The sequence below is a fragment of the Pimephales promelas genome, chromosome 24, assembly GCF_988280905.1.
Source record: "Pimephales promelas chromosome 24, fPimPro1.hap1.1, whole genome shotgun sequence".
Lineage (NCBI taxonomy): Eukaryota > Metazoa > Chordata > Actinopteri > Cypriniformes > Leuciscidae > Pimephales > Pimephales promelas.
The window spans coordinates 25,123,245-25,138,304 of record NC_142792.1 but is presented as its reverse complement, the minus strand read 5'-3'; the positions used below and the strand labels follow the sequence as shown (position 1 = coordinate 25,138,304).

Sequence of the window (15,060 nt, the reverse complement as noted above, 5' to 3'; positions counted from 1 at the left end):
CCCCACACAAAATATAACTTTTCTTTTCATTCAACTGACATAACACCTTTTCTAGCTGTTCATTGAATGTTTAAATCTTTGACCCATGTATTCTGTAAAAATGCATGTAACAACAACATTCCTCTTCTTATCCATAAGGGACAAACTTGTAAGAAGCTACCTTCCAGGTCCTAAACAAAGAACATGGTTACAAAAAGTTTGTTGGGAACCTATAGATGTGGGTCTTGCAGTCATTGTGAAGGTGTAATTCAGAGTAAGATTTTTTTGTGATTTGAGAACGCAGAAAGAATTCAAAACAAATGGTTTCAAAACAGCTTCAAAACAGTGGGTAGTGGGTAGAGGATGTAAAACCAAGATTGGTAGACTGTAATATGTTCTGATTCAGCAATCAAAAGTCTCGAAAGTTGAAATAAATCAGCAAGGCAAGATATTATATATGAGATTTTCACAAGTTTGTTAAGAATAAGTAAAGTAAGCTTGACATTGTTCTTGTGGGAGGGGAGGCTAATGAAGTGGTTGTTAAACTATCTAAGCAAGCTGTAAATCACACAGATAATTATTCAAGTGACTGAGCAAAAGAGTTTAATTAAAGAATTGATAAACAACAAATTGAAAGAAGTATGGAACAGTGCTAACAAAGGTAAGACATGAATATTATACATAAACAAGTAGGAAATGGAATAAGAGTTTTTAGGAATAGAAAAGAAGATACATTTATTTTTCGCATTTGAATAAGGCACACTAGACTAAATCCTTCTTTGTTCAAAATAGGAAAACAAAACGGGTAAATGTAATTTTTGTGATCAGGCAGAAACCTGAACATGTTTTAATAAAATGTATGTAAAAGAAAGGTTAGAACTAACGAAGGAAGTAAGAAACTTGGGTGTTGAATCACTTAATATGGACAGCATTTTGAAAGTACAAGCAGAACAAGATAAAATATATAGTTCTATTATGAAATATGACAAAGCAATAGGAATAGACTGGAGAATTTAAAGTAATTGGGTTAAATTATTATAATTTCTTTCTTTCATACCTTTATTAGTTGTTCATTTCTACATGTTTACACTCCAGTCCAGTTGGTGGCGGTAATGCAACAAAAGTTGTTTTGCTAACCGCCATAAAACTCCACTAGAAGAAGAACAGGACTTTTATTTTGGCGTGGCGATGCTACGTCATAGGGTCGCGCTCCTTGTTCTGTTGTGATTCTGCTGGAGAAAGGTTTGTGTTTTTAAGCATTTAAATCATTGCAAACTGTTCAGTTTATTTTATATTTTTAGAAGCGATATTAAATGAATTGTTATTATTGATACACCGTTGTAATTATGTATCTAACAGTAACTACTGTTAGTTTTTAATTTCAGAAAAGTTCTTCAACACATTAGTACAGAAGTGCGTCTCCTCGCTGTATCAGTTTCTCATAAAAACAAATGAGGCCAAGAGGAGCTTTATTTATTTTTTCATTTTTTAATCAAAGTAGGAAACAGTCACAATGTAGAACAAATAAACGAAAGGGAAAAAAAGTCACAAAACAGGGGTAACGTTGTTTTTAAAGCTTTCTGGTTACATGAGTCAGAGACAGATCCAAAGTAATGTTGTACTTAATTTAGTATATATATAAAAAAAAGATTAAGTAAGCATATATTGTTTTTGTGTAATTGCTCTTTTTCCAATTGACAATTCCTAACAAAACATTTTCCTTAATAGAGAAAAATCTTTATCAATATTTTCAAAAACAAAAGTCTTTCCACTATAATTTAGAGTAATGGCAAAGCCAAAATAAATGCACCATAATCTCTGGGTGCTGTTCACAAAAATTAAAGGTAAAATAAAAAGTATTAACGGAATATACATGATGGACAATTGGAATGGAAACTTCTATTATCGTATTCAGAATTAAGTATCTATTCAGAATCAGCCAAAACTTTTCTCCAGACAATATCAGGAAGAAAAGCTACCAGTAAACTGTGACATTTGATGCACATTTATTGAGAAATAGAATAGAAGTTTTGATCTATTAGAAGAAGTGGATGCAAATTAATATTTCTTTGAATCACCACGTGCTGCAGCTGACATTACTTGCTGGTCAAAACAGTGTAAATACAATGAGAACACAAACGTGTATTAACAACTTTTTTTTGTTACAAACAAATCACAAATGTTTTTGTTTAATCGATTGACTGTGACAAGTCATTAAATACCAAATATGAATCATAAATACCTAAATATGAATGTCCAATATTGAATTATTTTAGGTGTTTTAGTCTAATCAGGAGATGTATGTCCTGACTGACTCTCTTACCACTGCACTGAATGACTGAACTAGAGCTGATTGAGACAGAGAGATTTAGTGTGGATTTATTTTTCTTTCTGTTAATTATTCTCATCTTAAACAGGACAAACACACAGAAAAACTCCTGGTGAAGCGACTGAGATCCACGTCACACCATTATAAAGATGGCGGCTATTAAAGAGGAGAGTGAAGACATGAAGATTGAAGAAACATTCAGAGTGAAACGTGAAGAAAATGAGACACAAACAAATATGGCATTTAAGAAAGAGGAGAGTGAAGATATGAAGATTGAAGAAGCTTTTGGAGTGAAACAAGAGGATACGGAGGAACAAACAGGTTGGTTCTGTCAGGCCCACTATCATTGAATGCGATTGACAGATAGCATACAGTTTGGATCGACGTTATGCTTCTGTTCTGGGCGAGAACTCCCTGCCAGTCTAGCGTAGATAAGAGCAGAGAAAGCAGCGATAAACAGAACATAAATGTATTGCAGATATCAAATCAAAGTTTATTTATAAATCACCTTAAAAAACACATTGTGTACCAAAGTGCTGTACAATTTTAATGAATTTGATAAAATACAATAAAATACAAGAAAGAATACAATGTAAAAATGAAGAAGTAATAAAATACTATTGAAAATCAAAGTCTAGCGGTCAGCAAAGGCCTCATCAAACAAATATGTCTTAGAGGGATAGTTCACTTTGAAATTAATTTTTGGTATGTTTTAGCTTACCTCAAGGGCATCCAAGATGTAGGTGTCTTCGTTTCCACAGTATTTTCAATTTTGATAGTTTTCGGTCAAACCGTTGTTGTCTGTCAGTCATATAATGCAGGTTTAGGGGGTCCATGTCAAAGAGCATGCACAGAGAAGTCCAAATTATACATGATTTAATGACTCGTAAATGTAAGTACACATTGATGGCCTAAGACACGAAACGAGCGGTTTGTGTGAGAAAACGAACATTATTTTATAGTTTTTACCTCGTGTAACAGCCATGTCCAACTGATCTGACGGCACGGGCGATTCGGTCTGCTCATGCGCCGGAAGTGATCGCTTGCGTGTGTACGTCACTCATTGTTTACACAGAGATTTCGGAAGTTTTACCTTTCACTGTGAAGATCTAAACATATTTAGATATACAGGAAATCGCAATTGAAGACGATTTCGATATATCTAAATATGTTTAGTGAAAGGTAAAACTTCCGAAATCAAATCGAATTGTGAAATTTGTGTCAATACCTAGCCTTAACAATTAATAAATTCACTTTAAAGAAAGGCTTTGAGCTTTCTGTTTGAGGTCTCTGTGAATCTTTTAGTGCCGCTTCCAGAGAACTGTCACGTCCGTAACATTGTTTTTTCCTCATAAATGCGAACATGAAAAATAAAAAAAACTAATATTTTATGTTCTGGGTAGGGCTGAACGATTAATTGCATTTGCGATAAAATCGCGATATGATGAAACGCGATTTTGTAATCGCAAGAGCTGCGATTAGTGGTCACGTGACACGCGGGAGCAGTCTGCAAGATCAAGCATCAACTTGTCACGCTACGCAGTCTGGCGTTCAGAAAAGAACAGTTTATTTTTAATGTATGTGATATTGTGTTATTTATTCTCTCCCCAACAATCCTGGATTGATTCAGAGAATTTCAGAATCGAGTCTGAGCCTAGTTTTTAAACACAGATGCGTGATGACGCTGCGCGTGCTTCAGAAACGAACCGTGTTCTGCTTGCTTCTATTCTCTCTCTCTCTCAAAACATAGTAAAGTAAAGTTCGGGGTTGAACCGAATTACAAGGACATTCGCGGGCTTGCTGCTTTGCTTGATGTTATAACGTTACTCTTGCAGTGTGTGTTCTCTCCCGCGGGAATTTTCCTTACAAATGCTTCACAGCGGCATTATTTATGTCTTTTGGAATGCAGTTGGCTTATATATTAAAACTATGAAAATCACTGAGAAGGCTGCTTCATTTTAAAATACTAACGCGCGCTTTGTGAAGAGAAACTTAATTATTTCACACAAAAAGTATTCTCGTCGCTTGATAAACTTATAGTTGAGCCACGGTAGTCACTTGGGATATTTAAACATTTTCTTCATTGACTTTCTGGGCCGTCAAGAGCCAGTCCCTTAGGAGCCAATGTGGTAGTGATACAGCTCTCAAATTTAATCAAAAATATCTTCATTTGTGTTCCGAAGACGAACGAAGGTCTTACGGGGTTGGTACAGCATGGGGGTGAGTAATTAATGACTTAATATTCATTTTTGGGTGAACTAACCCTTTAAATGATAATGAGCTTATCTCACTCCGCCCCCTGTTCTGTGGGTTTTGACACAACGCACGTGTTGCCTTGACAACAGTTAAGGGTATATTTTGGAGAGAGAATGGCAGTGGGCTTGCCCATTATAAAAGCGCAAGCGTCAATGTCAGCCTTGCTCATATTTCAACATGACATCATGACTTTTGTGTAAACATACACACCACTTTCAAGTCAAGTGGCGTGTTATCTATACGCATTTTGAGCTATCAGCGTGTATGTCTACGCCGTTAAATGTCCGAGTGATTCCACGTGTATGTACATGCCTTTAAATGTCCGTAACGTTAAGTCAACGGCGTTCATAAACACGCTGAAAAGCAGCACGCGAAAAATGAAAATACGAATTGGTGTGTCATACACATGCAATTTCATGAAATCAGTCTCCATATTTTAGTATTTGCTGCCTCCTGAGTAGGGCTGAGCGATATGGCTGAAAACTGTATCACGATATCAGTGTTTCATATCGGTCGATATCGATAATTACTGATTTTTTTATGACCCATTTAAAATTAGTACCAGGGGAAAAATATATTGCATTTAAACATTTTTATTTTAAACTTAACCTTCCTATGATCATAATCCCAGGACAGAAATGTCAACACAACCATGGAAAACTCAAATAATTAAAATCTAAACATAAGTCTAAATTCACAATAAGACCTGCAAACTCCTCAGAGTAAAAAAGGTGACAGTGGCATGATGATAACAATACTAGGGGTGGAATGGTAGGCCAACACAGAAGTCATGGTTCGGTTCAGACATCACAGTTCGGTATGATTTTGGTACAATGGAGAGAAAAGCAAAACAGAAATATAGAAGGCATTTTTATAAACGTCTTAAGCCTTGTATTTTTTAAATAAGTTTTATTAATAAAGGCATAGAACCAGTTTATTTATAGTGCACTGATAATAGTTTTATATAATTAATTCATTAATTAAATCAATAGAAAGATAAAAGACATTGAGATATGATTGGTAATTTTACCTGAATTGATTTAAAATTAATTTGCTATATTACAGATCAATATAATTGTTTTCCTTAATTTTAACTAACCATAACTTTATACTCATCAACCTGATGTTTCTTCTGACGGAGAATTTTTTTTTTAATGTTTTATCAAACAGATTTTTTATTGATATCGATCACTCGTCTATCGTGATACATATCGTTATCGTATTATCGCCCAGCCCTACTCCCAAGCATCATAGATGTATGAAACTACAAATTTTTTTTTGGTTATTAGATTTTTGTTTTAACACACACACACACACACACACACATATATATATATTTATATATATATACACACATTAGCAATAATAAATCAATAATTAAGATAAAACAACTAAATAAATAAAAAAACATATTTTATCAAGGGTACTATACCAGAAGGATAATAAAGATGCAGGAAAAAATAAATGAAAAAAATAAAAATAAAATAATATGGAAACAAAATATGCTTCAAAATATACTCAAAACTATAGAAGTATAGATTGTATAAAATAATAACCTAATCAAAAATCTTGATATTTAAAGCAATTGAATAAAGCTGAAAGTAGTCTACGACAGTTGGAATTACAACCCAACAGGTAACCATAATCCAACTGTAAATGTATGAATAATAATGTGGAAAAAAATTAAATTAATCAAACAGAGCAAGAACAATAAGAAATTAAATTAAATAAATTATTTTAATTTCTTGTTCTACTTCTAATTCTTGCGCATGAGGCGTGGAAATCTCTTAAACTCTCTTAAACTTTAAAAAAAAAAAAAAAAAAAGTGGGGAGCAAATAGAAACTTCTCTGGTCCAGGCTTTAAAAACCCAGCATTTGGGCAAAACAAAAACAGAACAAGGAGAAGATTGGGTGCACCCATGTCTATAACTCCTGTGACACAAAAATGAAAAATAAACTAGGATCTATTAATCATTCAAAAGTACAGAGAGAAGAAATGCACTAGTTCAATATCCCAGCTTAAATCAAAAACTTCACGATAATAAACATGTGAAAACTCTCCCATTCCTTTTGCTAAACACCCATCATTGGATAAACACAACAATTACATGGATCATATTAAAATGAAAAGCCAAAAGAGTTCACATATTACTGTCCATAAAGGCTTTGGCATCTTTCGGGTCTCTGAAATTTGTGCCGTTGGCTTTGAAGACCAACATGGCTTGGAAGTTCATTTGGAAGCGGATGCCTTTCTTCGGGTTGAACACTCTCCTCGTAGCACGCACCATGGGCGAAATGTCAGAGGCGATACAGAGAGGTTGATCCTTGTATTGCTTGTAAAGCTGGCCTTTGCGTCTAGCAGCGGTCAGAATTGTAGCAACATCTCTAGAGCGATGAATCTTGATAATAACAGGACGGGGCCGACCATCCGAAGGAGTCCCAAGCCCTCGATGTCCACGGTCAATTGATATCAACGGGACTGGCAGCTCAAGCAGTTTTTGGATGAATTTTTCAAAGAAAAGTATGGGGTCACTTCCCTCGACGGACTACTTGGAGTTAAAGCTTCTGATATTGTCCCTTGTGGAACACCCCTCTAGATCCGTAACCTTCTTCACGTTCGCGTTCAGTTTCTCAAGTGCGGCCAGTTTCCCTTTAAACGGAGCAATGTCATCTTTCAGAATGGAGATATAAGTTTCTGTTTAAGCTAGGCGCGTCGCAAGGGAGTCGGTGGCTGCAGCAACCTCATCAATGCATTTGATGATGCAATCAACTTTCACATCCAGCCCAGAATCCAGCTTAACAAAAGACTCATTCAGCATTTTTTGCGTGCACCGACCTTCTTCTGCAACGATCCCCATGTGATAAATCAGGTAACGATCTCATTACTAACCGCATGGCTACTGCTACTACTAGCCTCAGTTGAATCAGTACAAACCTCCGTACAGCCTCGGGAGTGGTCCGGCTTGTTCTGCTTTGATGGCTTGGGCATGATAAAGAAGCAATAAGGCAACTAAATAATGACTGGGGTGAAGGTAAGATAACAATGGAACGTGGAACGGGAGAGGCGAAACCGCGACTGATCAGTCCGCTGCCATTACCGGAAGTCGAAACTATACATGTTTACTCAGAATGACTTGTTCTCCATTTGTGAAATGTGACTTGAGGATGTCCAGCCCGAACTCATGAAAGTTCGTATCTATGGCACGAATGTCATTTCTCGTGGCATTTATACGCCAAAAGCAGTTTTGCGTGTATTTGGCACGCGATTTTCGCGTACATATTATACGCACTTTTTTGCGTATAATACACACGAACTCCCCACCCACCTCCCCCCTAAACCTAACCCAGGGTTTTTTAGTGCGTACCATATACACGAAAAAAACACTTTTGGCGTATAAATGCCACGAGAAATGACACTCGTGGTATAGATACGCATCTTCATGAGACTGTGTTGGGATGTCAATTTACACATTCACATGGTGCATCGCTAATACGACGTGTCACCAACACCGCCTCAGATACATTCTCATCCTGTTGTGGATGCGCTCTTCCTGGAACAATGCGCTGAAACATGTGGTTTTGTGATTTGAAAACTAAGTGACAAATATCACAATTAAATGGTTGATATCATCGTATCTATAATATAGAAGGAAAATAAGTTCTTACAAAGTCTGCTTGAAATCCATTCTGCACGATCCTCTTGTTTGTTAAAAGTGTCAGGGTCTGAATCGGGCTCGAATTATTTTGAAATTGACGTTATCCTTAATATTTACATCTTAGGAGAGCTCACGGTTACGAAAGGGATAGGACATTTCCTGAAAATACACTAAACGCTGCCAATCACAACACACTGGGCCAGCTAGCCAATCAAAGCACATTTCAAACTTCGAAAGGAGGAGCTTAGTTAAAAGCAATGCATTCGATAAACACAACAATTACATGGATCATATTAAAATGAAAAGCCAAAAGAGTTCACATATTACTGTCCATAAAGGCTTTGGCATCTTTCGGGTCTCTGAAATCAGCTCTCACAGCCTCAGTACGACCATTACTGTGTTATGTAAAAGGCCATTGACCCTAACCACTTGAGATCTATCAGTTAAAAAGTCAAGAATCCACTTACATATGGACTCCTTGACCCCCAATCCCAGAAGTTTGTCACACAATCTCATTGGAATAATATTATTAAAAGCAGAACTAAAATCAATAAACAAAACCCGTGCATATGTAGCTGGCCCCTCCAAATGTTGAAGAATATTATGAGTACAAAGAGAAACTGCATCTTCAACAGACCTGTTCTCCCTATACGCAAATTGGTGAGGGTCAAGTGACGTTACTGAGAGGTAATTAGCTACTAGTCGCTCAAAAACTTTCATGATAACAGAGGTTAGGGCCACTGGTCTGTAGTCATTCAAACAATTCACATTCAACTTCTTAGGCACAGGAATGATTACAGCTGATTTGAAGCATGCTGGAACTTTACATACTCTAAGGGACCAATTAAAAATGTCAGTGAAAACATATGACAACTCATCGGCACACCATTTAATAGTGGCAGCAGAGACCTGGTCAGGGCCTGATGCCTTCCTACAATTTTGTTTCCTTAACAATGATCTGACCTCTGTTTCTTCTATCAGAAAAGGTGGTTCAAGAAGGCCTGTATCATTGAGGAAATTAGAGCTGACTGCACATTCAGAGTTACTTTCAAATCTACAGTAAAATTCATTTAGTTTATTAGGTAGTAAAGGGTCATCATCATAAACTGTGTATTTGTTTTTATAATTAGTAATCTGTTGAAGGCTTTGCCAAACACCCCTGTTGTCATGGACACCAAGCTTAGCTTCAAGCTTGGCCCTATAGTCAGCTTTAGCTTTTCTAACAGCCCTTTCAAATGCATATTTAGCCAGAGAATACTGATAGCTATCTCCACTCTGGAAAGCACTTTTTCTCTCCAGATACAACATTCTAATATTCTTACTAAACCATGGCTTGTTATTGCTATAAACAGTCACAGTTTTAGAGGGAAAACATAGATTTTCAGCAAAGTGAATATATGAAGTAACAGTATCACAGTATTCGTCCAGGGTAGTGAATTCATCCCTAAAGACAGACCAGTCAGTAGTATGAAGGCATTCTTTCAGTTCATTTTGTGCTTGTATAGACCATTGTTTAATCACTTTTTTTGTCGGCTTAGTAGATTTCAGTCTCTGACGATATCGAGGGATGAGGAAGATAGTGTTATGGTCAGACCGACCCAAAGGGGGCCAAGTAATAGAATGATACGCATTCGCAATCACACAGTAGCATTTATCTAATGTCTTTTCACCCCTGGTAGCAGTATGAATCTGCTGCTTGAACTTGGGTAGTGATCTCTTTAAGTCCACGTGATTAAAATCGCCTAAAATCAAAACCACGGAGTCCGGGCTAGAATTCTCCACCTCGGTTATGAGAACCGCCAGCTGCCTGCAAGCCTCTTTGGCTCCCCCATTAGGTGGGATGTAAACAGCGGCGAAAATGACGGAGGAGAACTCCCGCGAGAGATAAAAGGGTCTGCATTTAACAATGAAACATTCCAGCTCAGGTGAACAATGTCGCGAGAGAACGACAGTGTTGGTGGACCAGCTTTGGTTTATATATAAACAGACACCCCCACCTGACTTCTTCTGTGAATCCTGCCGCGATCGATCAGCTCATAGAAGTGTGAAACCGGGCAGGAGAAGACCCTCATCCGGCGTGCTGCCATCCAGCCACGTCTCGGTCACGCATATAACAGAACAGTCAGCAGCGTCCCGCTTAGATCGAATTAGGGTAGCCAGCTCATCCTGCTTGTTAGTCAGGGAGCGGACATTCGACAGGATCATGCTGGGAAGCGGAGAGCGATGAACCCTCTGTCTTAGTCGAACCAAAACTCCCGCTCGTTTGCCTCTCTTCCTTGGAGATCGCTTGTGTTTGTAAACTATATAGCGCTTTTCTCGGCACACAAAGCGCTTTACATAGAGAGGGGAATCTTCTCAACCTCCACCAGTGTGCAGCATCCACCTGGATGATGCGACGGCAGCCATAGTGTGCCAGAATGCTCACCACACACCAGCTTACTGGTGGAGAGGAGACAGTGATGAAGCCAATTGGTATATATGGGGATGATTAGGAGGCCATGATGGACAGAGGCCACTGGGCAAATTTGGCAAGGATGCCGGGGTTACACCCCTACTCTTTCGAAAGACATCCTGGGATTTTTAATGACCACAGAGAGTCAGGACCTCGGTTTAACGTCTCATCTGAAGGACAGTGCTCTTTGACAGTATAGTATCCCCATTATTATACTGGGGCATTAGGACCCACACAGACCACAGGGTGAGCACCCCCTGCTGGCCTCACTAATACTTCTTCCAGCAGCAACTTGGCTTTCTCAGAAGGTCTCCCATCCAGGAACTAACCAGGCTCAGCCCTGCTAAGCTTCAGTGGGCAACCAGTCTTGGGCTACAGGGTGATATGGCTGCTGGCACTCATAGAGAATAATGTGTTCGAATTTTAAAGACGTGGCACTGCGCGACGCGATGCTGAGCTTCTCGTCCGGTGTGCGACCCCCTTTAGAGCGTCCGCTCTTGGATGAGATGGCAAACAATAAAATAAAAAAAACAAACGGTCTAATCATAGACTGCAAAAATAAGCTAAACATGGCACTTTTAAAACCGAATAGTTTATTTATAGATCGAATACGGATATTTCACGTCATATTCGAATGCATATTCGAATATCGAATAAAAAGTGACAGCCCTACTCAACAGCGTTGATAAACACGCTGAAAAGCGATTATGCGTGTTGATAGCACGCATAGAAAAAAATGGAAATATAAATTGCCGTGTCATACATACGCCATTTCATGAGATCAGTCTGTTATTTTTATATGCAAGTAATGTTCAATGATCTGTTTGCATTATTTAGCCATTGTTTTATTTATTTGAATACAAGTGGTAACAGTCAGATAAATAGGACTTTAAATATCATTATGTTTGTCCACAAATGCAAACATATTTCTTAAGTTATCCCAGAGAATGTTGTCATCGATGTTGCCGCAAGATCTAATGAGAATAGAAACTGAAAAAAACAACAACAAAGACAACAGTTAGCCTGCTCTGCAAAACTGAACATGAATAAAAGGATGCTATTTTAGGCCAATTTGAAAGTTTTTTGTTTTGTTTTGTTGTTTTAGATGCTAGAAAATATCTATTTTTTTCATGTCTGTTGCTTTGTGTCATTAAACTGGGTTTAAATTGTATTTGTCACTTTTCACCATAGATCTGATGGCACTGAAAGCAGAGAGCCAAGAACCGGATGAAATACGAAATCTTTATGGCAATCATCATGATTTTGCAACTGGAGAAAAGCCTCACACCTGCCCTCAGTGTGGAAAGAGTTTCATTCGAAAAGAAAGCCTTAAACGCCACATGAGAATTCACACTGGAGAGAAGCCCTACACCTGCCCTCAGTGTGGAAAGAGTTTCGCTGATAAAAGAGGCTTTGAATACCACATGAAAACTCACACTGGAGAGAAGCCCTACACCTGCCCTCAGTGTGGAAAGAGTTTCATTCGGAAAGAAACCCTTAAACGCCACATGAGAATTCACACTGGAGAGAAGCCTCACACCTGCCCTCATTGTGGAAAGAGTTTTGCTAATAAAGCGAGCCTGAAATACCACATGAAAACTCACACTGGAGAGAAGCCCTACACCTGCCCTCAGTGTGGAAAGAGTTTCATTCATAAAGAAAGCCTTAAACTCCACATGAGAATTCACACTGTAGAGAAGCCTCACACCTGCCCTCAGTGTGGAAAGAGTTTTGCTGATATAAGAGGCTTTAAATACCACATGAAAACTCACACTGGAGAGAAGCCCTACACCTGCCCTCAGTGTGGAAAGAGTTTCGCTGAGAAAAGACGGTTTAAAGGCCACATGACAATTCATACTGGAGAGAAGCCTCACACCTGCCCTCAGTGTGGAAAGAGTTTTGGTCAAAAAGCAAGCCTGAAATACCACATGACAATTCACACTGGAGAGAAGTCTTACACCTGCCCTCAGTGTGGAAAGAGTTTCACTCTAAAAGATAGCCTTAATAAACACATGAAAACTCACACTGGAGAGAAGCCCTACACCTGCCCTCAGTGTGGAAAGAGTTTCATTCGAAAAGAAACCCTTAAACGCCACATGAAAACTCACACTGCAGAGAAGCCTCACACCTGCCCTCAGTGTGGAAAGAGTTTCGCTGATAAAAGAGGCTTTGAATACCACATGAGAATTCATTCTGGAGAGAAGCCTCACACCTGCCCTCAGTGTGGAAAGAGTTTTGCTGATATAAGAGGCTTTAAATACCACATGAAAACTCACACTGGAGAGAAGCCCTACACTTGCCCTCAGTGTGGAAAGAGTTTCGCTGAGAAAAGACGGTTTAAAGGCCACATGACAATTCATACTGGAGAGAAGCCTCACACCTGCCCTCAGTGTGGAAAGAGTTTTGGTCAAAAAGCAAGCCTGAAATACCACATGACAATTCACACTGGAGAGAAGCCCTACACTTGCCCTCAGTGTGGAAAGAGTTTCGTTGATAAAAGAGGCTTTGAATACCACAAGAAAACTCACACTGGAGAGAAGCCCTACACCTGCCCTCAGTGTGGAAAGAGTTTCGCTGAGAAAAGACGGTTTAAAGGCCACATGACAATTCATACTGGAGAGAAGCCTCACTCCTGCCCTCAGTGTGGAAAGAGTTTTGGTCAAAAAGCAAGCCTGAAATACCACATGACAATTCACACTGGAGAGAAGCCCTACACCTGCCCTCAGTGTGGAAAGAGTTTCACTGAGAAAAGATGGTTTAAAGGCCACATGACAATTCATACTGGAGAGAAGCCTCACACCTGCCCTCAGTGTGGAAAGAGTTTTGCTTATAAAGCAAGCCTGATATACCACATGAAAACTCACACTGGACTGAAGCCTCACACCTGCCCTCATTGTGGAAAGAGTTTTGCTCATAAAGCAAGCCTGATATACCACATGAAAACTCACACTGGAGTAGGGTTGGGTACCGAAACTCGTGTCAATAGGGAACCGGTTCTGACATAAACAGTAGTAACCAGACAGAATTAAAGCTGCAAGCAGCATTTATCGGGGTTCAAGCATTTAAGCCCCTTAGGCACAAACGAATTTAAAGACAGTAAGTTTTATTTTTCAAGAATGTAAACACTTAGAAAATGGAGGAAACCAAAGGTAATTTATAAAACATCATATAAGAGATTCAGTAAAGAATCCTTTTGTACAAATGTAAATAATATAGGTTGGATTGATATTTATAAGGAAGTTCATCTTCATCTTGTCAGCATTTGGAAGTTTATTGTATCCTTTAGTGGACAAACATGCACCTATGAAAAAAATGCAGTGAAGAATGTGGTGAGAAGCATTCACAGTCTCCGTTATTAATGCATCAAAACAGCACTGATGTGGAAACCAGGAAGAAACATTGTGCCTTGAATGAACTATCCAGTGTCCACAGATCAGCAACACAATCTGTAACCATGGAAGTTTGGCAGGAATAGTAAGTTAGGCTACAATGCTTTCGAAATTATGAATAAAATTGCAACCCTCAAATGTTAATCTGAAATGAAAAATAAACTGTGGTTTAAAACTATTACAATATTACATTAAATTTTTTTTCAAGGAGCAAGGAGCTGTTTTTGTTTTATATAATCATGAGAAGAGTCAAGTACATCTCCATCTTTGCTCAAAGTAAAAAAAATTATTTATGTGATACTTTATGATGCTATTTTTAAAGGGGGGTTGATTGCGATTTCACTTTTTTTCATTTTAAATAGTTTGTAATGTTGCTGTTGGTGCATGTACAGTATCTGCAAAGTTGCAGCGCTGAAATTTCAATGTAAGCAGAGATATCATCTTTTAAAAATCAGGAAGTTTACTGCCTACAAAAAGGACTCGATTGGGACTACAACAGGGTTTTAGACGTCTCTAACCCACACATTTACATCAACCCTCCCTCCGGTAAATGCAAAAAGGGCATGGCCATATTTTTGTGGTTCGTCGAGTGTGTTGTGTTCATCCAGCTGTCATGTCTTCTGAGTTCGAGCTTCCCACGGACGCTGTAGTTCGTCAACAATGGATACAATTTATGTTTGATTATGTTCCTGAAAATGACGATCGTAATTTAGCTCTCTGTGCTGCGCATTTTACGGAAGACAGCTTCCAGAATCTCAAAGAATTCAATGCCGGATTCAACAAGAAACTGTTACTAAAACATGAAGCAGTTCCAACTTTAAAACCAGAGACACCAGTTGTTGGCCAACAACCTTTAAGTAGGTTATAATAATTTCTGAAATTTTCTCTCTCTGATGACACACCAGCCTGACGCATCCAAAGTTTCCAAGTACACTCAATCACAGTTCACGTTCGATAATGATTTAGTGAAAGGAGTTTCTGGAGAAACGTTCCGTGTGC

General features: G+C 38.4%; 1 protein-coding gene across 1 annotated transcript; it reads left to right on the top strand.

Annotated features, from left to right (window-relative positions):
- The first annotated feature begins 1,149 nt into the window (after positions 1-1,149).
- Positions 1,150-14,271, top strand: LOC120485528 (uncharacterized). The gene is made up of 3 exons (XM_039681346.2): positions 1,150-1,221; positions 2,397-2,629; positions 11,864-14,271. Exons 2-3 carry the CDS (start codon positions 2,458-2,460, stop codon positions 13,675-13,677), a joined length of 1,986 nt encoding a protein of 661 aa, XP_039537280.2. The 5' UTR covers positions 1,150-1,221; positions 2,397-2,457; the 3' UTR covers positions 13,678-14,271.
- The last annotated feature ends 789 nt before the right edge of the window (positions 14,272-15,060 follow it).